Below are 25,675 nucleotides of genomic sequence, written 5' to 3' on the forward strand. Positions count from 1 at the left end.
AAAAGAGGATTGTGCGCTGCACAATGTTTCAAGACATTAATATAAACTAAGGTGAACTGGCAGAGAAACCAGCACTATCCAGCAGAGCATTGTATGGTGCACAGTGTTTCTAGAAATGAATATAAACTAAGGCTAATTAACAGGAAAATCAGAACTGCTCTGCAAAGCATAAAGTGAGTGCCAAAAAAAATAATGAATATCTATTCCTTATCATCTCCTAACCCTTTCCTTTTTGCTATTCATTTGCTTTCTATATGCATTTAGTGGATATCCAAAGAATATTTCCCAAAGGATGGTTTACCTAGGGCAATCTAAAAATATCCTTCCATGGTTTACAGTAGAACAACTAGGTTCAAACACTGGCCAGATGTCTTTAAAACATAAATTTTAAAAGCAAATACCTAGGACAAGCCTCATGAGCACAGTAATGTGGAAAAATGATAAGTCTTTTCAATTAAAAACACACAGCATGCACCAAAGCACTACAAAGTCTAGAGGACAATTTGTATAAAGTGAGGTTTAAACTATTCCCAACCTGGACTTCAGGATACTGCAAGTACAAATACTGAAAGCAACATCAAGAATAATCAACAGCAATGCTCACACAGTGGCAGAGCAAGAAGTTTTTGCTTACTGCCGCTCTTGTTTACTTTTCAGTAACTTTATTTCAGTAAAGTGTTTACTCTACAAAAGGTAACTTATTTTCCAGTAACAGTAATTTCACTCTGAGTTTTGCCATGGTTTAGGAGTTAATGCTTCACATAATGTAACATTTGGAACTAGAAATCCGTCTGACCTATGCAATACACGAAAGCCATTTGAATAATCTCCCAGTTTGCACAAGATATGAAAATCTCATACTGTGACGGTAAGCATTCTATACCTATTCCCAACTTTCTGCTTTCTATTTTAGACTGCACATATTACGTACATACCAGACAAAATGACAGCCAAATCAAGCTTCGAACTACTACAATGAGTGTTATACATGTACACCTAACAGTGCACATCCATACTTCTCTTGAACTTTTTTACAGGAAACATGAAAAGAAAATAGAATTTGCATTTGTGGAGCTTCTCCTTCAATTTATTTACAAATTGTGCATTTACATTTTCACTTTAAGGTCTCAAAGACTTCGAAGACTTCAAGCATGAAGCATTCAGTGTCGCTGGCTCAAAACCTGGCAGAGCCACATGAACAGGCACCAGTCACAAGGACCAGAGCATGATAAAGTTCTGCTTATCTGCAAAGAACAAGGAATGGTAATATTTCTTTAAAAGCTGAAGTATTGCAATAAATAAATTTATTTATATGTTTTTTGGCATATAGTGGCAACACAGGCCAAATTACCCGGCGCAAAACATTTTAGTGGAAGAAGAATCAGCGTAGTGATCCTTGCATAATTTCTGCCAGGAAAGCAACATCTCAGTTCAGTTCAGTTCCGTTTATTTCAGTCATGTACAACGGCTGAGGAGAAAGGAAAAAAAAGCCGCGCACGCGGCTTGACAAAGCTCCCATCTCCCGTAGTGGTTCGACACGGCGATGGCAGATAGCAGTAAAAACAAAAACAAGAAATACATGAAATAACAAATATGTACAATATTTACATAACAGATCACCAGCATAGTCTTTGTACTGTTATACATGGGCAAAGGATAGCAGATTAATCTCATCACATGGATACTTTGTATATTTCACGGTTGAATACTATTCACTGTTTTGTAGGAACATATTTCTGACACTGTTATATGAAATGGAGATAATGGATGGATTAGTGAAAGTGTATCTGTTCAGGAACGACGATAATACATATCTTAGTGTTTGAAGTCCGCAATTTGTGCGTGGACAGGATACATACCAGTATTCACAGTGTCTTGTATTATGAAGAACGGTACTTTCCTGTAGATTTGCAAGGTCAGTTAAAAATGTAGTGTCACTGTGTACTTGAGATTTATACAGCTGAATCACATGATACTGATGGATGACCCTTGCATCCATAATGCGGTACTTTAAAAATAAAGAACTTGTAGGAGCTAAATATGTAGCACCTGCTATTAACAATGCAAGAGCGGGGGCTAGTTGGTGCTTCATACTGATCAATTCGCGCTACAAGGAACATATACACACGAAAACACAAACGGACGAAGCGCGTACTTCCAACTAGTTTACTTCACAAAACGTGTCACTTTTATACAGAGCAGGATGGCAAAAAAAAGATCTACAAACCAGATAATCAATTTGCATCTGAAAAGCTGCCTTCACCTTCCTGTCTATAATCTGGCCAGTGGCCTTAACCAGTCAAATTCTTTATCTTCGAGAGCTATTGACGGTATGCTGACGCAGTTTTCTGTTCCACAAGTCCTGATCTTGAAGGCTTCAATGATTTCACGTTCAGTTTTTGTTTTCCCGTGACCTAATATGGTGGTGTCATCCAGATGAGGCTTGCATCCTTCTTTTGGTTTTGTTTTTGCGTGGCCTTCGGTGGCTGGGTCATTATGATGAGGGTTCCATTTGCAATGGTGACAGTGGGAAGCCAGATTGCCAGGGTGCGTTATCTGGCCGCATGAGTTGGCGTGTTCCCTCAGTCTAGTGTTGATGCACCTACCAGTTTGTCCAATGTATCTCTTACCGCATTGGAGCGGCACGTCATAGATGACTTCCTTGTCGCATTCAACAAATCTTACTTCGTGTGCGATTTCGCACGGCGGTTTTTTTCTGTCGATGTTGTTCGTTTTTGCGCACATTCCGATAAGCTTTCTGCGGGAAGAAAATACTACGGGAAAAATACTATGTTTGTGTTTTCGTGTGTATGTGCCTTTTAGCGCGAATTGATCAGTACCTACTATTGCTCTCACTGTATTTTTTTACAATATTAAAACCTTCTGAATTTTAGTTTGCATTGTTGTACACTAAACCAAATGACAATATTTAACATACGAGTCAAAGAGAGCGTGGTACGTAGATTACAAAATTTGCCATAGTATAGGTACCATGCACTTTAACCTTCTGAGTATGCCGACAATGCGAGCTAGTTTACCCTCCAATTGCTCGATGTTGTTATCCCATAACATAAATTCATTAAAGTGAACACCAAGTGTTTTTGCAACATTAGTTATTTCTATCCTATCACCACCCAAGACTAAATCTGTATGTACAACCCACTTCACATTTTTGGCTCTAAAAAATATCCCCTTTGTTTTACGTGTGTTTATTAGTAAGGAATTTTTTTCAGACCACAAGTAAAGTTACCCAGCACGCTGTTGGCCTTTTGGACTATAGAAGAAAAAAAACAATTCATTCACCGTACTTCAGAAAATTAACGCATTTGCATGTGGCTAAAGGTGCACTAGGGCTATGAGATCTGTTATAGTGGAGGACTCTGGACTGATTTCATCCACATGGGCTTCCTTAGGATGCACAGAAATCTCAGCATGCAAGTGTTTTTTGCATTTTACTTACATTAATAGGCAGCCGCTATTAACTTATATGCAGCAGCACAATTTCATGAGCAACCTATCTCAAAGCACAAGCCACTTACCATGTTATCAAAAGATCCTCAGCTTGTCATTACCCTTTCGATGCTGCTGTTCTGCTGCAATAGACCGTTCTCTGGACCGCAAATTGCGGATCAGCTGCCTCTGTTCTTCTATTTTTTTCTCCACTTGTGCGTGCATTACCCTGTCTCTGCAAAAATGGAGACAATGCACAAATAGTGTCAACATTTTCTCAACACAGTTGTTTCACAATATATTTTGCTTACTTCCTACTCAGCAGTGCCGTCCCTAATCTAGCGGTGAAAGGTACACCATGTCATGACCACAAATGCTCTGAAATTTTTTAACTTTCCTTCACCTCACTGTCTGGCCGATTCCAGGGTTTCTCACAAGACAAAGCAAAAAAGTTTACTGGCGTCCTGATAAGCTTTCAGCCACACTACAGCAGAAGTGGCAGCAAAACAAGTGTGAGAGTATTGCACTGGCAACATTCAAATAACATAAAAATCGGTTGCAAAACAACAGAAATAACATCCCAAGACATAATCATAATTGCAAGACGACATTACATACATCAAATGATGCTTTTGTAAATATCGTTATGGTAAAAAAATCACACACACTGGCATGCACCAATGAGTTTCTCAATGTAACTATATATAGACGGAAAGCTGGTGCTACGATAGTTCACCCACCAAGGAGAGGCGCAAGAATGCTGGGAAGACGAGGTTTCTTGTTTGGTTTGGGTATCGTTGGGCATCAACATGGATTAAGCCATAGCAATACGACTCTTCTCGAGGCAAACCTCGAAGAAATGCTGGAAAAGTTTCCAAAACAGTATAACATCGAACTTTCACTTGCATTAAATTTAATAAAGTAAAAAATGCAGTATTAAAATAACGTAATCTGCACACAGAGGAGGGCACCACATCGCAGCTACTTGCATAGATGGTGGCGCCAGCTTTCCAATATTGAGAAACTCTATGGCATGCACCAAACACTCCACTTTCACAACAAGGAGGCCTGCACTGCGCACTTTACGTCATGAAATTCCATGCAGTCTAAGGCTAACTGAATAATGGAGTGGTACGCATTACAGAAAAGCTTATCTGTAGTGCTATAATTGACTCGTTAATAGCAGGATTTCTCATGATATATCACTAGACTTGAAAACGCTGTGTGTCCTTCAGAAAAATCAAGCAGCATAACTGCTTGCCACTGCAATAAAACCATCTGTTTTGATTCTATTTTGTTTCCATTCCCCCAGACTGATAACAGCAGCCAAGGTGCGAAATGCATAAGTAAAAAAACACGCCTGTCTCTTAAGCAAGACACGCACGAGGAATAACAGCTAATTAAAGTACCGTATTTACTCGCATAATAGGCGCACTCGCATAATAGGCGCACCCCTAGTTTGGGCGCGAAAAATCAGATTTTTTTTATTTCCGCGCATAAAAGGCGCACCCCGAACTTGGCACTGTGATCAATACTGTATTTACACGATTGCAAGGCGACACCTCGCCACCCCCCGCTCCCCAATCTTTATTATAACAAAGTTTTCGCTGAACTGACTACTAGTCCTCACTAGTGCTGCTGCGGACCCACAGCACGTACAACGACATCGCGTAGAACAGCCGCACACAGTTTTCAGGGATGCTCACTTTAAACATCTCTTTGGAAAGCTTCATCTCCAGCCGGAAACGTTCCCGACTTAGGTCCGCGAAAACCTCTGCGCTTGGAGTGCGCTTGGAGTGCGTACGAAAATTTAGGGACGCCTCAGTCGCAACTGCCGCACTTCTCGGTCACGTCGTATTTTCCGACCTGCCGCACGCTAGCCGTGTTCGAGAGCAAACTCCCAGCCGTGTAGCTGTTAAGGTGCTTGGCCGTCGAGCTAAAACAGCAACGCTCCGCGGCAAAGCCATAAACCACGATGAACTATCGCGCTACCGCAGATCCCGGCACTTGACAGCAACAAAAAAAAAAAAAACGAGCTGGAGATGCTGATGGCGATATGAATAGCGAAAGCTCGCGGCGGAGGAAAACGTTGATGATGATGATAAGCTCTACCTCGGGCGCCCTCCGTGGGTGGCGTCTGGAAGCTCCTGTGCGCGTGTGTGGCCTCCGCGATCAAGCGCCCGTTGCGCGCAGCCGGAGCCGATCGCAGAGGCCTCGGCGCGTGCATTCCAAAGGCTATTCCCGCGTGGGTAGTGGAAAGTTTCGGTGCGGCCCTTACACGGATCTTTTTTTTTTAATATTTTCTTCGGGAAAACGGGGTGCGGCCCGTACACGAGTGCGTTTACGCGGTGTGTTCAATTTTGAGAGTCGAAAAATTTCCGGAAATTTTACCCCGCGTAATAGGTGCACCCCGAACTTTGAGCCGGATTTTCTGGAAAAAAAGTGCGCCTATTATGCGAGTAAATACGGTAATAAACATAAAACAATTGTAACTATGCTATTCACGTGCTCTTTTTCTGAAATGTGGCACTGAGGAAAGAACAGGTGCCAACATGCCCGAGATGTGAGCTGCCATAGGTCACGTTCTCAACACAACCTATTTTTTGTTTTGGGGAGAAATAACTGCAACTTGTCTTTTTCTACCCTTTTAATTTTATCCCACCTAACCAAAGCTGGCTGTAAGCATTTTACCCAAGTGCTTGTAACCAATGGTTTTCAATGAAGTAGAAATACAAACACTAAGAAGTACTTGAAGCTGGGCTTGTTGGTGCATATTCGTGAAAAACATGAGAGCGCAAAACGGGGACACGGACGAGGAAGGGAACAGGACGAGCGCTGCACTTTCAGCAGGATTTATTCAGGGAAGAACGTTTAAATAGCCTTTGCTTTTATCCATGCTCTTGATCGCAGACAATCGCCTCTTACAGATACGCATCAAGAAACAGCATTTCACTGTGGCGAAGAACAACTGACGTGTCACTAATACAACTATCACCTCACTTCTTGATATAGAAGGCTTCCACAAGCTCACGTTCAGTCCTATCTCGGCTTTTCAATAGCACTTTGCAATAATATAGTCGAGGCTTGCAGGCTACACGCTTCTCTTTCGAGCAGGCTTGGCAGTGGTCTGGAAGATGTCCTCTCTTGTTTAAAGAATTCTTGTGTTCAAGCAGGCGCTCATTAAGACAGCGTCCGGTTTGTCCAACGTACACCTTGCCGCATGTAAGCGGGAACTCATAGACTACTGCTTTCTTGCAGCCAACATGTGGCATTCGGTGTCTGATGGTGCACTCTTGTACTTTTTTTCTTCCAATGCGTGAACACATTCCGGCGAGTTTTCGCGGCGCTGAAAATACCACATCGACGCCATACTTATTGGCCACCTTCTTGAGGTTATGAGAAGTGTGGTGTACGTAAGGTACAACTTCCGGCCTTGCCTGCTTTTTTCCTCTTGAGGTCGGTTGTTTTCCTTGCTGCCCTTCAGCGTATCTGTGAGAGGCGATTGTCTGCGATCAAGAGCATGGATAAGAGATAAGGCTATTTAAACGTTCTTCCCTGAATAAATCCTGTTGAAAGTGCAGCGCTCGTCCTGTTCCCTTCCTCGTCCGTGTCCCCGTTTTGCGCTCTCAAGTCTTTCACGAACAAACACTACACACTGGACATACCCTACTGGAGTAATTGTTAAGGTTACCACAACTGCAGTGCCACTGTCACACTGTGAGTGCATGCTGCAATGCTTGCAGTGCACCCAAGGCATAGCAATCAAAGATTTACCAGTAACTTCTTCCAGATTTCCTCACCTGTCCTTGTTCCTGGCAGAAGAATGCCCCAGCTTTATAATCTCACGCTCTGCTTTCTTAATAGCTTCTGTGACTTGAAGAGCCTATAAGCATGAGCAAACAGAACATGCTGTGGTTAAACATGGCAGAAACAAAGGAAGACAAAAGAAAGTGTCAATGCCTGTAACGTGAAAAACAAAAACAAAAGAACATACCTCAATGCCTAGGCTTCTTAAAGACACCGATTTCAGGGCCTCACTGTCATTTTTTTCCTTTTGAAGGTTACCCTGTGCGCCAGTGCTTTTAGCAGCTGCACATAAGAAGGAAAAAGGCAACACCCAGTATAAGTAGAGAAATAAAAACCCTTTTCAATGGTGCACTTCTTTTTATTCTTTTACACATTAGAGAGAAGCCACATGCTGGCTTCATGTTGGCAGAACCCTGAACATCCGTGCATAAAAGGAAAGGGAAGGGGCAAGCAGATTTACACTAAAAAAAAATGTATCAGCCTCATTGTCCAAGTAGTCCAATTCAAAAAACACAAAATTTATCCTCGAACCATTTAAAGGTGTGGAGATACCAAATTTGTGGTTGGCGCGTTCTTTGTGTCAAATGTTTCTTATTGCTCCAGGAAGCATGATACACACTCAAAGATTCATATAGTCACAGTGAATAATTTAATATCGCATTTTTAGGTAAACGACTTTCAGTTTCGGTTACTAAACACCGAGTTGGACAGCGACGTCACAATCTAGGATGCTCAACTACTTTGCCTGGTCATGTAGGCCTTGAAAGCTGCGACGCACCTACTGCTGCATCGTCTGCTTTCTCACCCATGTGCCGACCAGCGCATGAAAACAAACAACGGCATGGCTAGTCCCAGCAGCTTGGATTTTGACGAATATGATTCCAATGAGCACATCAACTTTTTTCGATCGCACAATCGCCCGCTAATATCACCTTCGCAGGTTCGCGTGAGGATGCGAAGCCCTTTGCAAAATGCCACTAAGCATCGTTGCACCGCTCTACCCAAGCTCCGCCCACAACCGGTGTCACACTTTGCCACCGTGCAGCAGTACCTGAGCGCTGCTTCGGATGGTGTACAAATATCACAAGAAAAGACAAGATCGCCTTGTTATCAGAAGGACTGCCAGCTATACTCGAGCAGCGACAAAGCATGTCTGTTTATATATTGGGAGCTTTCGGCAACGGCACCGCTCGCGGGCGCTCCGGGCGACGAGCTCTACTGCTGCCTGGCTGCCGTGGTCGTCGCTAGGCCTATAGCCCGTTTCGCATCGAAGCCGCAGCGGCCGGCACTTCGGAAGTCACCTGCGCTATAATAAAAGGCCTACTCTCACATATAGCTTTAGTGTCAGCAGCATCATCTCACAATAAAATAACAGTATGGTCAATCTCCGCGACGCCTTCGGCAGCGGAGCTAGCGGGCGCCAGGGCCAGACCGCAACGTCGGGCCAGCGACAGCTGCGAGGCAGTTGTGACAAGAAATTTGCTCATTTCAGAGTTGCTACCACTACCAGCAGCTCAGTATTGTTCAGCAATCCTCAAAAATGACACTTTTTTCACATTTCTTACCCCAGAGTTCATTATTTACGTCAAGAACACTCTTTAGCTCATTTTTATGACGTCGGCAGACGGGATCCAGGCTGCCTGGTCGACCGGCAGGCTCGGCGTACTTCACGTCCGCACAAGCAAATACAAAACAGTCATGCTACCAGAAAGGATGCTTCCTAGATTCGAGCAACGACAGCATGCCTGTGCAAAAGTGGATCTTTCGGCAACGACACCGCCTGCGGCAATGCCGGGCGACAACCTGCATGCTGGTCCCAGACTGCCCTAGTCATGACTAGGCCTAGCTGGTTTCACATCGACGCCGCAGCTGAGGGCGCTTCGGGACTGACCAGCACTCAGAAAAGTGCTTTGCTCGGCACCCCTTTACTGTGAACTCGTCCCATAATAAAAGATATGTTCGATTTCCACGATGCCTTCAGCAACGGAGCTAGCAGACGGCAGGTGAACTGCACCAGGTAGCAGCAGCACAAAAGCGGCTATGGGATGAAATTTGCGCGCATCGCAGTTATCACTTGTGGGGAAGCCTTCGCCCCCTGCGTTCACTTTCCCGCATTGCACCCCCTACTGTGGTTAGCTCCCCCGCAACGCACCCTTCTCAGTTGCGTTACTCTAACTAACAGGGGAGGGCGCTCGCGTCGCAGCGACACCAGCGCCACGGATGGCGTTTTGCTGCGCGCACACGGGGAGAGACGGGCTCTCTTTTGCTCGGGACCGGGAAGCGTGTGGACGTTCACGCGCAAAGCTCCGCTCTTCGCCGCGGGCGACCTCGTGCGGAAACATGTTCCCCTCAGCTCGTCCCGTCGGGCCTCAGAGCTTCCCTCTTGCCCTACCGTGGGCGAACGTTCGCTCGTAACCGTGCTGGCGAGTCTGACATCCTCGATTCCTCAGTGTATTTTGTTGCTAGCTGGCGTTATTGTTGTTATAGCAATAAATGCCTTGTTTGTGTCAGCCAGTGTGTCGTTCCTTTGTTCCCGCAGAGCAAGGCCCGCCGTGGTCGGCGTGCACTCGGTAGTGTTCGCGACCACGGGGTGGGGTCTGCGCGGCTTTGAACTGGGTCAGCCGCGGTTAAAGGGGAAAACGGATTTATCTCTCCCCAATTAAACCCCATACACTTCTACCAGCAACTCGGCATTGGCCAACGATCGCCAGAAACAATGCTTTTTTGACAGTCATATATCCCAGGGCTTGCTATGAACGCGAACAAACAACACTATCACGTTTTTCAGCGACGGCGGTCGGCAAGAAGGCTGGCAGGCCGGCCCGTTTCTGAGGAGCGCGCCCTACGTCGTCATGACGCTGCGGCTCTCGGCGCTCGCATTGGCTGCCGCTTCCCGTCGTTGCATTATGGACGCAGGCGACGAGCTGCCATCGGACGTTGCGACAGCGTTCGCAACGGCACGCCGCAGTGAATCGCACTCACTTTTCGCACATGTGTCTTTAAGCATGGCTAGATCGGCAATATGTTGACAAAAACTAACTGAGCGAGTGGCGGTTCGCAGCAAATGCGACTCGCTGGTGCGTCAACTGCACTCACGTGGCTGCGGCTGTGACTGTGACCCGCTCATCATACGTTACTGTATTTTGGAATGATGTCACTAAAACTTTGGTTTTTCTACCAGTGTTGTGACGTCAGCATTGATGGCGCTAGCGATGGGTCTAGATCGAGAGAGTGAGCATTTAGGTAATCTTTGGAACCAAATTAAAATATTTTTGAAATGTTTGTTGTGCCCAACACCTAGCGGTAAGTGTCCTTGCATACATAGAAATCCCATAGCAGGCTTTTTATAGCTTCAAAATTTGGTGTCTCCACCTCTTTAAACTAGAAATATATACTAAAAAGCAGAGCTCACTGCATTTACTGAGAACAGTGGCAAGCAAGGAACATAAACCAACAACTGCAGTACAGGCAGCCTGTAAGAAACTGTTACATGAAAGCAAAACCCTAGGCGGTTACAGTTAACAGCTGTTCAGAATAGCCGCCGGTGCTGGAAATGGCCCAAACATTGAAGTCACTGAAAGATAATGCAGCGGCAAATGCCCTAAATACTGAAACTGTATACATGTGTGATCCAGCCTGAAAAATTGTGCCCAGAACCCTCCATACTTGCCTCACCAATCACAGACAGACTTTGGACATCTGAAAAACGCATTAAGTACCAATACGTCTAGAATGATGGTGAGGTTTTTGTCAATTGGTGAACGAGTGGCAGTGCACTGATCATAAATTTTTTTTTCTTTCCCTGCAGAATTTATGCTGTAGTCAAGTGCTAAACTAAGCGCATTAACTCTTTCCTTACCATGCCTATTCAAACTGTCCAATCTGAATGACTGTGTAAAACTGCCCACTCTGTATGATCCAGACCGCTTCTGGACAAGTAACACTATCCAGTGGGTTGTAAAACAACTACACTTTAGTTTCAGGTACAGTTTTTTCACCAGCCACGAAGGAGTATTTTAACACAACAAAGTTAAGGCTCTCACTATGCAGAAAATCCAGCTGAAATTCAAATTTTGACTACCGATAACTCAGCTTCTGACAAGTGCATTAAAAAAATTCTTGCTGGAGAATATTCATGAGGCGTCCTTTAACATCCCAGCATATCGCAACTTTAATGAGAGCCCCTTTAAGTGACCCTCAAGTTTTTTAAACTTCCAGCAATACCTGCCAATGCAGAGCGATCAATGTGTCCAAGGTGGTGTCCTCACATTGTGCTGATGCTGCTCAGCAACGGTGGTGTTCTCACAATTCTCCAGCATTGACAGTTGACTTTGCAGACGCAAGCGACAGCTTTGTGTCAAAAGATGTTTATTCATCCGATTTTAGTTCGGAGAGGGATGACTACTCCGCCTAGCCCAGATTATTGACAGGCGCAAGTCTGTAACTTTCGTTTTCACCGTTACCGGGGGGATTTGCTGCTTTCCAATACTCTCTGAAGGTACCGGGCATATTCTGAATGATCCCATGCCAGTAGCAGTGTGGCAGATTGAGTTTTCTCCAAGACGGTCCAGGATTGACCTTAGCCCACTGCACTGCGGAGTAGCCCAAAGCACTTTGTGCAAGCAATTTTTTTATGGAAAATTTACATGAAGAGTTGTGCAACATTAAATACTCCTTTCTGGCGTAGTAACACACAGAACGTATAGTATTCTAGATTTTCTATTCTCCTACTTCTGACTCAATATATTTAACACTGTGAATTTTTGTGCAAGTCTCAAATTTTGCCAATCAAAGATATTGCTTTTTTCTTGAGCAGTATATACCCTGCTTTTATCATTACATTATTAAAAAACAGCTCTTTGAGCTACACTGTGATGTGTTGTAATAAAGCAAGCTTTTATATTTATAGTCGAATAAATTTCTTACGTACATCACCCTGAACTCGCCTGTTTTCCACAGTAAGTGAAGAGTTAAGACAGAAGCGGATCACTCTGAACAGCAAAAGTGTAGCTATTGCAGTGTTTTCTATAAAAATGCTGAAGATATATAACTACAGTTTTGTATTAAATACACCTTGTAAAATGCCATGAACCAATGCTTCCAAAGGCTCAGCCGAAATAAATGCACTCACTTTGCTTCATAAATATGCGGCCATTCAAAAAGTCGAAGACTGATTCAGACTTTGCAGACTTATGATACCGCCTTTCAATCTTCTCTTCCTCTCTCTTCATCTTAAGCAGCATCTTTCTTTGTACTTTGGCTGAATCCTGTTCCATGCCCAGCTCTTTTAGTTCCATGCACTTGTCCAGCGATTTTCCTGAAACATAACAGGTTAAGAATAAGTCATTCATTCTGTACAAAAGCCTTCGTTTCTCTCATTATGCAGTAAAGCTAAAATGTACAATGCACTTAAGGTCCACCAGCTTCATCATAACATCGTACCAGTTGTGTTTGGTACAGCTGAACAGTCTACAGTTTACAATACAAGGTGTTATGTCGTTATGGAAAGGTTCACCTTTAATTATTTTAGAGAAGGTGTGCTACACTTTCTCAGAAATCTTCTAAGGAGGCCCTCCAGCCTATGGCATCAGAACAATTGTCATGACATTGTTAATCCAGTGGTGGGAATGGCCAAGAGTACTTTGGAGCAGGCTTTGTAGCAGGCGAAAATTCAATCTGGAGCAGCTCAAGTTTTGTAGCAGAAGCCTGATACTGAGGAATAAGATAACAATGCAAATATCAAAAGCGCTTGTATCTTATACCATAGTCTAAAAAATGGCAACGTGCTGTGCAAAGATTTGACTGGAGCAGGGCTGTCTTAGCAAGGTCTGCGTACATTTTTTTTAATGCACCCAAATTTACTTACTGTTCAACAAAAAAAAAACAAATCTGTGAAATGTTTCTGCGTGAAATTCGCAGAGAATGTTGAGAAATGCCCATTTCAGTTGTTTTCTTCCATGTCGCTTTAGCACAGCTTCTTTTTTAAAACCGCAAGATTTAAGAACTGGCACGCGACTGCACTCCTGCGTTGCAATGCTAGCGCTCTCAAAGGTGCTCCAAAGGCACTCCTATTGAAGGAACTCTGTTGGGGAAAAACAGAATGAATAAAAAGGCCACCAGTCACAGGAATTGACGCAGGATGAGGGCGGCCACGCCATCGTCATTTCATGCCATAGCACTGGCTTCTTGAAATCCAACATGGCCACACCTCTCGCAACAAACCGTTTTGCCAAGCATGCAGGTCCTTGTCTTAAGGAGCACCGCTATTTTCCTTCACTGATGGGTTCAGCGTTGTTTTGTGCTTCTCATGTGCTTAGCTGCTTCCTCTTCAAGCATTTTTAACGAAGAGACTCAGTTTGACCTTTGCACCACAGCATAATTCAAACTCATGTGGCAGAAGATGTCTGGCAAGGACACAAGCTCGAGATCACGCATGCACAAGTGCACGCATGACCTGGTCACCGTATGCTGACCCACGAAAAATGCCACCCCATAATTAAAAGAGGCTCAATTTAGTTAGAACTCCTATTCATATGAACCACCTTTCTATGCTGAAAGTTTGAATTAAGCCCTCAGAATCATTTTATGACAGGCAGTACTTGCCATCATCTACAAGGGGCTCATGGAGGGAAAGGCTTGCTACACAGCCAGAAGCCTTTCTGACTTTCAAGCCTACTTTTACTAGACTCTGTTTTAGATGAAGTACTGCAACTGTAAGTAGGACTATATGCTGGCCACACCAGTGAAATCTCTCCAAAAGCTCTCAACACAAGGCTCGATGTGCAGCGCTGTACATGTCTTAAATAAGCAGTATGACGACAACATTACACAGAATAATGCTCAGAACACTTCCTACATCAAAAAGGAAAAAGGACTGACTTCCATCTTACCAGCAGGCAGTACAACAGCTTCAACTGGCTCAGTCCGACCATTGCCTCTAATTCCAAGGCCTTGCCTGACAAAGTAAAATTATTTTAAGGATTATCAGACACATGAAAAGCTAAAAGGAAATGGCAGGATCAGGATCTATTTGTAAACAAAATATGTTAAACAGCTATCTATGACTATACTCCATTTCATACATCAAATGCAATGCTGTGAAAGGTATGGAAGTCATGAGCATAAAAAATGAAGGCAGGCGTGCTACTCTGTGCTTGTCCTATGGCCAAGTGGTCCAAGGCACGAGAAAGCGGCAGCCTGTCATCAGCAATAAGAACACATTTAATCAAGCTCATGACAAATTTATCATGTAATAAGCCTGCAGGCAAAGCATTTATTATTTTTCACTCACCACAAGGAACCCACTACTTTTTGATCACAGATATAGGCAGCGCAAACAAGAATGCTAGCTTTGACAGCGTTGCACTTCATGTATGAAACGGAGTACAGGAAAATAACTCAAAGCAGTTCACACTTGTTGGTTCTTCAAGTGAAAACATGCTACTTGAAATACTAGAATATCAGAATTGAAGTGACTTACTGGTAGAAAACGTTTAGCATAACAGAACATTTTTTATCATGACAAGTAAAAAATAGCATGACAAAAATAAATACATCAAAGCAAAACCTGTAACAGTGCTATCAATTACATGCTTGTTTTTTTTTCCTGCAATGTCACGGAAAACTAAAAAATATAACATTATTTTTATCAACTGCTGCATCACTGCTTGCTTGTGATCATCGTGTGGTTATGCTCCGCAATGAACGGTCTGTAGTACTGATTTTAATTGGAGGTTTTCTAGCCAAAGTGACACACACGCTAATGCAAAAAAATTAATTCATTCTAACACAGCACACCAGAACATCTCCCAAGCGCACCAAAACTATTTGAGAGCTATAATTCCAGATGCACTGTGAAGAATAGTCCCCTTTGTAATAACGCGGCACCAAGCTGCACATTAAGCCTGCTCATCTGTTGTCCATGGCGCCGTCACCACATGACAATATGGCAGATCGAACAGAGAAACCCTTTATGGAAAGGTATAGTTTCTACTGGTTCGCAGATTCCTCACCAAACATTCTTAATAGCTGCTTGTCCCTTTGGATGAGGTATAGCAGCCTTGATATTCAACAGATGATGCTTCATGTTATTTCGTAACTGTTTCAGCATAAAAAAAAGGGCACCTGATAGAATTTACTATCATCACCTGCTGAATGCACACCAAAACAAAGGGGTACATTTATTATGCGAGGGGGAAAAAAATTCATTTTTTGAAAGCCCACGTTGTGCACACATTCATAATGCAAGCGCGTCCATTATGTGAGTAAATACAGTATTTGCCTGAAAGTTACGAATAAACCATTTACCACAGTGACAAACACTTGTTTCTAACAAAGTGATATGCTGTTCAGTGCACGGAACTGAAAGTATGCATTTTATGCATGAATGAGTTGTAGCGAATTCATTAGATTTTGATTGGCATTAGAGTAAATGAAATAACTAAGTTCATTAGTGTGGCAACCACACAAATGTGATTAAAACTGAGAACATTAGGCACATTCTATGTGCACTGTGGGCTCGGGCATGGGTATAAGAAGTTCACACTGCCAGATATGTACATCTGAATTGTACAGACTAACCACAGAACTTCATTCTCTCATATATTATAGTGTAGTGCTACAGGAGATACCCTTCAATCCACTCAATCTGCTCACCTATACCCTCCACCCACAAACAACAAACTTGGTTGCAGTAGCCCCATGTTCAACACACAAGTTACTGTTTCTAACCCATTACAAATGCACCAAATGCCATAACAGAAGTCTAAACACATACACATAAGCCAACTTACCCCCAGACGTAGCCCATTTTCTCCATTAGCTTGGAACCAATGCCCTGCAAATCAGACACAGTGAAGCAAGCATATTAAGTTCCCTGCTTTAGGGTCTGCAGAGCTGAAACAAAAAGCCAGAACAAACCACTGACCTTTGTGTGCTTCTCCCACGCACCAAGAGGAAGGCCAGCGGCAGTGCTTGGAGACCAAGCAACCACAGGGACATTGTCCTCCTCATCTTCACAGCCATTAGTGATGGGTGGAGGCTCTGCTGCTAATGCAGAGTCATCTTCCACATCTGAACTTTCCTCTGCTCCATCATCGTCCAAGGGGAATACATCCTCAACACTGACAGATGCTGTCTTCCCAGAGTGAGAAAGCCGAACCACGATCTTGCCTGGCTCCTGCCCAATACAATCCATGGCAGCCAGCTGCCACAAGCCATCAGCCTCAACCCGCACAAGACACGGTGAGCCAGGTTTCAAGTTGCTGAAGCTAGGCTCAGAATACTCGCGAATGTCAGAGAGTGCAACGGCATGGCCATGAGAGAAGCGGCATCGTTCTGGGCTAAATTTGCAACGACCTTCTAGGAAGAACGAACATGGCTTCATGGCTGGTGCAGTTGGGTGCGTGAACATGACCTGCAATATTTGCAAAACAGACACTAAAACAGGAGAAGGCAGCAGATGAGGCATACAGAAAAGAAACAAAGCAGCATGCAAAAGGACCAAGCAATGAGAGCAGCAGCAATAAGTCAAACTGATAATTTATATGTTGGAATCAACAATATGAAACTCTCTCAAAAAATATGGACAATTTCTTGCCGGTTTGAAAAGAGCAGGCGATATCGAAACAACAATGCTACATTTATGCAGCACACACAGCATACAAAACCTCACCTCCCACAATATCCTTTACAGGCCAATAGTACAAAAGCTGTGCTAATAACCACGTAAATTTTTACCTCATGCATGGAAACAGTCATACTAAGCTTACACATTTAACACTCAAGCCAAAAAAAGATGCAAGAACATTCAACCAATACATTAGCAGCTGAGCAATAAATAAAACATTTCTGGGAGGCATTCCAATGCGTAATTATTTCCAAAAGATATCACAAAATGAGCACTCCCTTTTGAGCAGTGAGAACATTTAGAAGTGGAATGCATTTTTCTGCTGTACAAGGTAAGCTCAGCAAAACCAGTGCCATATGTCAATTTTGCACACATTTATCAAAAGTATTCACATCACTTTGGACGAGATAGGAAGAATCACCAAAGTGACAACGTAGGATTGTGTGGTGCTCCTGGCACTCTACTCGCTTTAGAACACAAGCGAAAGAGTCCTTATCCCATTGCAGAGCACATCCTCATAGGAAGCACGCACTACATGAGGCTGAAAACATGGCTTAAACAGTTCTCCTACTGGACACAAGTTCCATAAGTGCACTGTACTCGTACAACAGGAAAAAGCAAAAACATCTGCACTTTCAAGCACCTACAGTTAGTGAGGTGACAGTATGGCATTAAAGACCGAAAGATTAGACTGCTGCAAAAGTGCATAAAAAGAGTCTATGTATTTGCTTTTTTCGGATGAAGCAGAATTCTTGGCACTCCAGCCTCTTTGTGATGAGATTATGTAGCTACGTAAAATAGAGAGTCACCGCTAGAAATAAGAAGACTCAGAGGCTGAAGTTTTGCCACATTACTTATTTGAAATAAATGCTAAACATTGCACTGCATTTTCCCATATCATGGAGACCAATAACTGCAGAGCTCTTTCAAGAAGAAATCATCCGGCACTCCCACTGCCATTGAACAGTGCAGATATGCTATGCTTATACAACCAGCAACATGCCAGCACCAGCAAAGTCCAATCAAGCTCGATTTGACTATTTTTTCCAGCCTATAAGTCACATCTTTACGCAAGTCTTAACGCCTCATATGCTACCTTTCCTTCCAGAATGTTTCATAAATAAGTTAAACTTCCCTACACAGTTCACATAATGCAAGTGAATTGATAAATATGTACAGTGTGTGCAATTTAGTTGGGAAACATACATGAGTGGAAGCCAGTTTTTCATTTTGTGCCAGTACACACATGCCCAATGCATACAACAAGATGCATGCACGAACGTGTAGACAAAGTGAAGCATACTTAACGTCAAATTACGGAATACTATAAACAAACATGCTCGGCAGATTGAAGAACAATACAAGGGTTTCGAAGAGATTGTCGGGGGCAAATGGCACCAGGGTCTTAATGCCCAGCCAGTCAAATGCTACGACACAGCAGTCGCCTAAAAAAAGCAGCTGCTGTCGTTTCTCGTCTTCAATCAGCAGCCATAACAATTATTTAAAGGGGCTCTGAAGGGCCTCCCAATAATGTTGCGGTATGCCTAGGATGTTAATGGACGCCGCTTCACAAATATGCTCCAGCAAGAATTTTCTTAATGCGTTTTGTGGAAGCTGAGTTATCTTCCGTCAAAATTTGAATTTACGCGTCTTTGCGCCTTTCTCCTCTCGTCACTTTTTGCATGCTGACATGTTGGCGCCTTCACCAACCACTCAGTCCCTCCACCGGCTGCCGACGTGCGCGGGAGGAGGGGTGGAGGGGGCGGAGCTTGCAGCCGCAGCCATGAAGTGTCACGGCGAACCAATGGCAGCCCTTCGCTGCTGACGTAACGAGCGCAGCATGACTCGTTGCGCGCGGATTCGGGCAAAAGCTCGGCACTGCAGGTCGCCGCAAGGCGTGGAAGTACGGGTTTTTACAATTATACTGTAAATGATCGGTTCGTTTTTGAGGTCCAATAGGCGGCACGAACACTCGGTGTCCTGTACCCTACGTGATGCAAGCGTATTATAGGCAACCTGGAACACCCTTTTCAGGGACCCTTTAACAAACGCTTACTGCAAAACATGGAAAAAAGCCTTTCATTAAGTCCATGAAAACCATACCTCGAGAAGTTCACATCAAATATAACTTTAAAAATAATTTTTGGTGGCTTTGCACTTTTACACCCGAAAAAAACACAGGAAACAAAAAACCCACGATACACACCGGAAAATAATGTAATCAGTACTGACATCACAGCTACACGTCATGTTGCAACCTCACTTTGAGAGCACCTTTTCATACACATTTTATAGACCTTTTTCAGTTTTAGCCTCGCTCCCAGCGCGCCGAACACCGCCATGTTGCTTTCCTCCTCTCTGGCTGGTTCGGAAAGGCGGTGTCCTTGCGTCCCGTGCGTTCTCTGCGGTTCTCCGTGTTTACTGTATGCGGTTGCCTAGCTGTATTAGCCCGATTTGGGTGTATGTGCGATTAAAGCTGCAACGAGGTCTTCGGGAAACCACTGCGCAGTCGTCTGCTGTTCAAACAACTACATTAAGCGAAGGCGGCTTGAAGCGGAGCAGTGTGAAGAACACAGAGAGCCACGGCGGCAGTGCGGTTGCGGGCTTTTTCAGCTACACATACCTTACACGCGAGCACCTACTGCTGATGTCGCTAAGATATGTGTTGTCTGTAACCCTTGCAAAATCAAAACATAAGTAATAACTTGGGTAAATGATGCAGCAGCACGGCGGGTTACGTGAAACATTTCTGTTATAACTGCCGATACTGGCGACTGATTACATAAAGACAACGGCACTGTAAACATAGCTATTTGACAGTACTTGAAAGCCATGATGCATTGCGCAAATGCCACAGCTGTTTGCTTGCAGTAAACATCCGATAAACCAGCAGGACTTAAAAAACTGAAGGCCGCAGCTTTGGCGTGTCCACCTTGCATCGTGACACCTGATGCTTCGACCAAATTCTTTTTTTCAACTGACGCCATAATGCAAAGTCCCGATTGTTTAAAAAAAATGTGTCTATTAGGGACGTGCAATCAGCAGGCACGCAGTGCCCACCCGACCACACGCACGCGCTTTCTCGCTCTTTCGGCATTAATCAGCGGCCGCACCCGAGACTGACCAAGCAGATATGCTCCTCAATAACTGTCACAGCAGGTGCACCAGTTTCAAGTGTATAAATTACATCGCGTTCAAAGGCCACGACTCTCTACTACTTCTTTTTCTGAGTTTAGCGAAATGTCAGACGACGCGAAGCTCCAAATCCAGTTTCCTCTGTTCCTGCGACACTTCGCTTCGACGCACGCCGCCGACGGATGCACTGGTGCTCCGAAGAGCGCTGCCACACACTCGCATGTCCACGCTAAGAGTGGACCACCCTACATGTGCACGCTTCACCAGTTATTTTACCGTTAGTACGAAGTAATCAAGGAATTTATGCAAAGCCAAAAGCCGGAACAGAATTCTGTGCGCTTATGCGCTCCAGCGCTGCCTTCTCCATGTAGCACTACAGAAAGTACCGTTTTTTAGGACAGTGCGGAGGGAAAATGTAGTGAAAGACGCGGTCGAGCGCAATTTCAATCAGTTCGTGTCACCGGCGCAACGCAGATCAGACCGCTTGAGCGCTTGACAGCAACACTGCTGTTAGCTCGGAAGGGAGCAGTTTTTCTTTTATAATTATAACTACAACATAGAAGCGCTCAGCAAGCTCCGTGCTCGCATTAATAAATGTCTCCATTATAGATACCAGAAAGCCGTTAAAGAAATTGCGCACACTTGCGTAGAAGCGCACCTCCAATGCCGATTTTCGGCACAACTTGCAGGGAAACATCCGCGTCGCCGCTTGCCGAAACACGGGCCATTTTGTTCACAGTTGTTCAGTGCATACAGTGCAACACTTTGCAGGCCAAAATCATGCAAAAATCAACACTCGGATAAGGCTGAACAGCGCGGCGAGTACTCGCTGCCTGTATCGCAGCGGCGGCCGCCCAAGCCAACATGGCGGAGAAATCGGCCAGACGCAAGACGGCGCTGCTGTCGAAAGATGGCCGCGCGCATCTGAAAAAGGTCTATAAGAGTCTGGCAATGAACTATGGAGTTTCAAATACAGACTTACGTTGACTTTAATATCATCGATGTGCATGATGTCTGAAGCGTCCACGGAGAGAACAATGGCACTGTGGTACGACATTTGTCCCCAGTCTTTTGAGAAAGGTGCCCGCACCTTAGACCCTTCTAAGTGGTCCACAAGTTCAGCAAGCTCTTTAGAATGGTCCTCGGCAGCAGAAAGGGCTGCAGCCTGAGGTTCTGATGAAGCCCCAAGGCTAGCCATTTCTGCCTATAAAAGACACAAATACAAAAAGAAATGTAAATTGAAGGGTTTAACGTCCCCATGTGACACATGGGCTACGAGGAATGCAGAGTGGAGCGCTCCAGTTTAATTTAGACCACGCAGGGTTCTTTAACATGCACTGATATCCCACGTGCACAGGCGCCTTTTGCATTTTGCAATAAAGAAATCTGGTGAATTGTTTCGTCAGATAATAATGGTTTTTCATCTTCACAAAAAAGGTGAACACAATGGGCAGAATAAAACGCATCAAACCAAACAAAATGTGTTACAGTAACAAAAAAATGTGACGTAACTGAAAACTACAACGGACCATCCCACAAAAATGCTCATGTACAAGTTTTCCAGCTGACTTCAGTCGGAATATTACCTAAAATAATCTAAGCGCCAGTAAATTTAACCTGGACACTAATTTAACCCAGGTACCCAACATATTAACACAGTCAAATTTCCAGTAAAAACTTCAAAAACTTTTCAAACTTCACTGCCCACACCTATAAATGCTGTGGGTAAATCAGTGCAGATCAGCTAGTTAGTATTACTAAGAGTCACCTCAGTGAGATGACAGCATGGAGTAGTTCATATCAAATCATACTGAGAATAAACTGTTTGACAAAATTGAAATTAATACCAAAACGTAATATTTCAGTACTGAGCTCTACACTTGCAGCCAGCAGTCAAAGTACAGCCAGTAACAAAACATGAAAGTCATGGTCAATGGTCTGATGAAGTAGTACTGTGCCTAAACAGAAAGAATAATTGGACCGTGATGCACTATCTGATAATGCACCCGTACTTTAGTAAAAAATTCTGAGGCTCTTTGCAAATGAGGCAGGAAACAACAGCCACCTCAAGTCTTGAGTTCGTGGGAAAATGCCAGAGAAGGTAGTGCACCATTAGTTTACACACCCAGATTTACTGACTCAACACGCTTTAGTAAAAATAAAAATAGGGAAGTCTGTTTGACGCCCGCTAGGTGGGTGCCACCACTCAGGTGCCGGTGCAAACACTAGCTGGATACTTCAACAATGCAGCAGTGGCACACAAACCCAATTTTTTGGTTGCCGGCACTCGTGTCAAACATGATTTGGTAAAAATCATATTGGTAGCAACGCTGAGGTGCACCAGGAGTCACGCAATGCACAGCACACGCTGCTGCAAAGTGCATCTCAGAGGCTTTTTTTTTTTTTCATACTTCAGTAAAGCCCCGTAAAAGTAAAGTCCACTGGCAGTACGTAGCCCCGTCCTGTCCTCATCTTTCTGTGTCCTGTTTCAACGCTATGTTTTTTCGTTCAGATCAGGTTCAGTAAAGAACTTGGTTGAGAAGCATGAAATGCCCTACACGCATCCATCCTCTTTACGGACTTCACTGAAACTTGATGGGAAGTAATCAAAATGTCAGTCATTGAAACAGCCCGAAAATAACGGTAAGTGATGCTGTTGTTATGGTGCAAAAATTGGACTTCTACTCAGAATCTGAGCACCCTTCACAACTTCACAACAATCGGTAGTAAGTGGTGACTCCAATAAGACGAACTGTCAACGTTAAGAACGTTAAAATTTTGATTTTGCGCTACTTTAAAAGGAAACTACACATAACGTACTCTGCTTGCGCTTACGCCAAAATTTACTGGCGGGTCAAGACGCACGGCGAAAGCGCTGCGCGCGTCAGCCCATTTCATTGCACTACAGAAAGGTATACCAAAGAAATACAAACAGGAATTCACGCCCAGCATATGCACAGTTGCTGGCAGGAAACGCAGCACACTAACAATATCTGCTGGTCTTTCGTGGAGATCTGTGGAAAATGCGCTGCAGCGTTCTGGATGTTCCTGCCACTATGACCTCTCGATGGCAGCAGCCTCCAAAACAATAAACACAATCTCAGTTCATTATATAAAAGCACTCACTTGAAATTTTGCGAACTCTTCGTCGATGTTATCATTTGTGGCATTGCGAACTTGCTCTTGGCCAGTTGTGGATGCTTCGTCCACCACTCCATGCAACGTCGCTGGTGAATACAGAAACACATTTCAAGACCACTTGCTTCCGATCGAGCATTTTGTGATACGTACCTTTTGTAAGACTAATCACTTCTTCCAAATTCTGTTTTAACTCCAAAAGTTCGGCTACTTGGGACTGACAGGTGCTTGACGCTAACGAAAGTTCGACTGCGGCAAGCTGTAATGAATGGGGCTCTTAGCAGCGAAAGGTTGCACAGAAATTACACACCCTTACTTGTTCCTCATACTGCTCCAAAGCTTCGTGAAGCGCTTTATTACGATCCGAATCCATGTCCTTAATCAGATCGAACTCCTTATTCATTAAACCTGCTCATCTCGCAACAAAACACAGACGCGTTTCTTCCTCCATGGTTATTTCACGCCATGGATGTAGTGCTCCACCCTGGATTTCACCTAGTCCCCCGAGGTAGCCCGAGGCCCCGAATCCGCGAGTTCTGTAAGTCCAGTAGTCATGGGACTCCAAATAGAAATTAAATAACCTGCAGCCAATATTTGAAAATTAGTAGATACTGACGCCGACTATTAACTTTTTTTTTTCGTTTACTGTTGTCATGTTTTCAATCTCAGCAGTAGGTGGCGTGACTGGCAGCTAAATTCCGAGTTTTGGCGCAGTTCAGATCTATATTTTACGCGTGTTTTCGTGTACTTGCTTTTTTTGTCATGACGACTACATCTTTTAGCTTCTGGGCGTTGCTTTTAACGCGACAGCGTTAAAAAGCCCGTGTCGCAGAAAGCCAGCGTCGACGTCGGCGTTTGCAGCGAAATGTCCACGAAAAATGCAGTAACGTTGCAGTAACGTTACAATGGCATGCTACATTAACGTTAAAAATTAACACATAACGTGATGTTATATTAAAATATTAAATTAACATTCAAAGTAAACACTGACTTCGAGAATATCACATTGATGTTGTTTAAACGTTTAATTAATGTTAGGAAAAGGTTATTTGGACATTTATTTGTAACACTGCACAAATGTTACAAAACATTGGTTTGTTTTAGCTCTGGTTAAACCTGGTTGGTTGCGAAAGCAATACAATGCAGAAGCAGTAGAGCAACTAGATTCAGATATAGACTCTTCGTCGGTGACCTCCGTGGCGAGACTCCTCGGGGAGCGCAGCACGACCGGCTCCTCCTGGCTGCGAGCGAGCGAGCGAAGAAACTTTATTTCCGCCAGAAGAAGACCCGTGCTCCTCCGGGTCCGCACGCAGGCGTCCGGGGAGGGGCAGCGTCGCAGCTGGAAGACTAGCAACGGTATAGTCGCGCAGCTTCTGCTGCCAGGCGGGTAGCGTATCGTTGTATGCTAAGGTCGGCACTTCTGAGTATGGTCTCCCATTCCTCTGCATTATTGATTCTGCCATATCCTGGGGCACTGGGGCATCTCCATAGTATGTGTTCGAGTGTAGCGGTATGCCCGCAGAACTCGCACACCTCCGCATCCTCCCTCGTGTCACCTCCTGTCCAGCTCCTCCAGAGCGGGGATGCGAAGTTTCTAGCTTGGAGTCTTCTCCAGTCATAGGCCTCAGCCGAGCTAAGCGATCTATCCGGAGGAGGATAGATCCTTTTGTTCTTTTTCTGAATGTCTGTGATGCTATTAAAGGTATTGGTTTCCTCTTTAGTGCTGAATTCGTATGAGGTGTCCACGGCTCCCCGAGGTAAAGAGGAGCGGGCGAGCCTGTGGGCGGCCTCGTTTCCAACCAGACCCGAGTGGGCTGGGGTCCAGATAATTAGAATATTGTGGGCTGGGATAAAGTCTTTTAGATATTTAGCCGCCATTTCGTGGATGCGTCCCTTGCTGTAATTTCTAATTGCGGCTTTGCAGTCGCTTACTACGTATTTGGTACCTGGCTGAGTTAGAGCGATCGCTATTGCAACCTCCTCCGCCACAAGGGGTTTTAAGTCAAGGTGTCTTACAACGCGTAACGTTCTGCCTGAGTCCCCGACGGCTACGGAGACGGTGTCTCCTAGCGTGCCTACCGCGGCATCAGTGTAGGCCACGGTTCCCTGTGGCATCTTGCCTAGCTTAGCAGTCAGCTGTGCGACCCTGCTTTTCCTTCTGCCTTTGTCGTGGATGGGATGCATGTTTCTAGGTATGGGAGCGATAATAAGATGCTCTCTTATTTCTCTTCCCAGATCTGTTCTGGTGTTCACTGTGCTATCTACGGTTGCCCATTTCGCTAGCTCTAGGTATTTCCTTCCTGCGGGTGTGGATGTTAGCCTTTCGATTTGCGATGTTCTAACCGCTTCAGTCAGTTCTCTCCAATTGTTATGCAGGCCCATTTTCTCCAGTATATCATTGGACGTGGAAATGGGCAGCCCTAGCGCTCGTTTGACACATTTTCTGATGATTGTGTCTAATGCCTTTTCTTCGGTTTTGTTTATTTTCAGGAATGGGGTTGCGTAACATATCCTGCT

General features: G+C 44.3%; 1 protein-coding gene across 2 annotated transcripts; it reads right to left on the reverse strand.

Moving 5' to 3' along the window:
• Nucleotides 1-1,059: 1,059 nt before the first annotated feature.
• LOC149351667 (zinc finger CCCH-type with G patch domain-containing protein) lies at nucleotides 1,060-23,784 on the reverse strand. Of its 2 annotated transcripts, none has more exons than XM_089581010.1 (12): nucleotides 23,475-23,782; nucleotides 23,312-23,417; nucleotides 23,147-23,247; nucleotides 21,003-21,224; nucleotides 16,184-16,672; nucleotides 16,050-16,093; nucleotides 14,148-14,212; nucleotides 12,389-12,574; nucleotides 7,445-7,539; nucleotides 7,251-7,333; nucleotides 3,540-3,685; nucleotides 1,060-1,244 (listed from the first exon to the last, which is right to left on the reverse strand). In XM_089581010.1, the coding sequence occupies exons 1-11, from the start codon at nucleotides 23,559-23,561 to the stop codon at nucleotides 3,547-3,549; spliced, it is 1,617 nt and encodes a 538-aa protein (XP_089437136.1). In that variant the 5' UTR covers nucleotides 23,562-23,782; the 3' UTR covers nucleotides 1,060-1,244; nucleotides 3,540-3,546. The 2 variants fall into 2 exon arrangements, 1 of the variants encoding a protein (XP_089437136.1); XR_016290619.1 differs by lacking the exon at nucleotides 1,060-1,244 and adding an exon at nucleotides 4,191-4,312 and having other exon boundaries at nucleotides 3,546-3,685; nucleotides 23,475-23,784.
• Between the last annotated feature and the right edge of the window lie 1,891 nt (nucleotides 23,785-25,675).

This window comes from Amblyomma mixtum, chromosome 3 (assembly GCF_055824585.1).
Source record: "Amblyomma mixtum isolate Tamu chromosome 3, ASM5582458v1, whole genome shotgun sequence".
NCBI classification, from domain to species: Eukaryota; Metazoa; Arthropoda; class Arachnida; order Ixodida; family Ixodidae; genus Amblyomma; species Amblyomma mixtum.

What these genes read in the sequence shown, in the direction of transcription:
- LOC149351667 (XM_089581010.1), bottom strand. Translation starts at nt 23,561, where the DNA reads ATGAATAAGGAGTTCGATCTGATTAAGGACATGGATTCGGATCGTAAT. An exon ending in TCGATGATATTAAAGTCAAC is followed by an intron (nt 16,673 to 21,002) that starts GTAAGTCTGTAT and finishes CAAATATTGCAG; the next exon opens with GTCATGTTCACGCACCCAAC. An exon ending in TCTGCCAGGAACAAGGACAG is followed by an intron (nt 3,686 to 7,250) that starts GTGAGGAAATCT and finishes CCATTTTTGCAG; the next exon opens with AGACAGGGTAATGCACGCAC.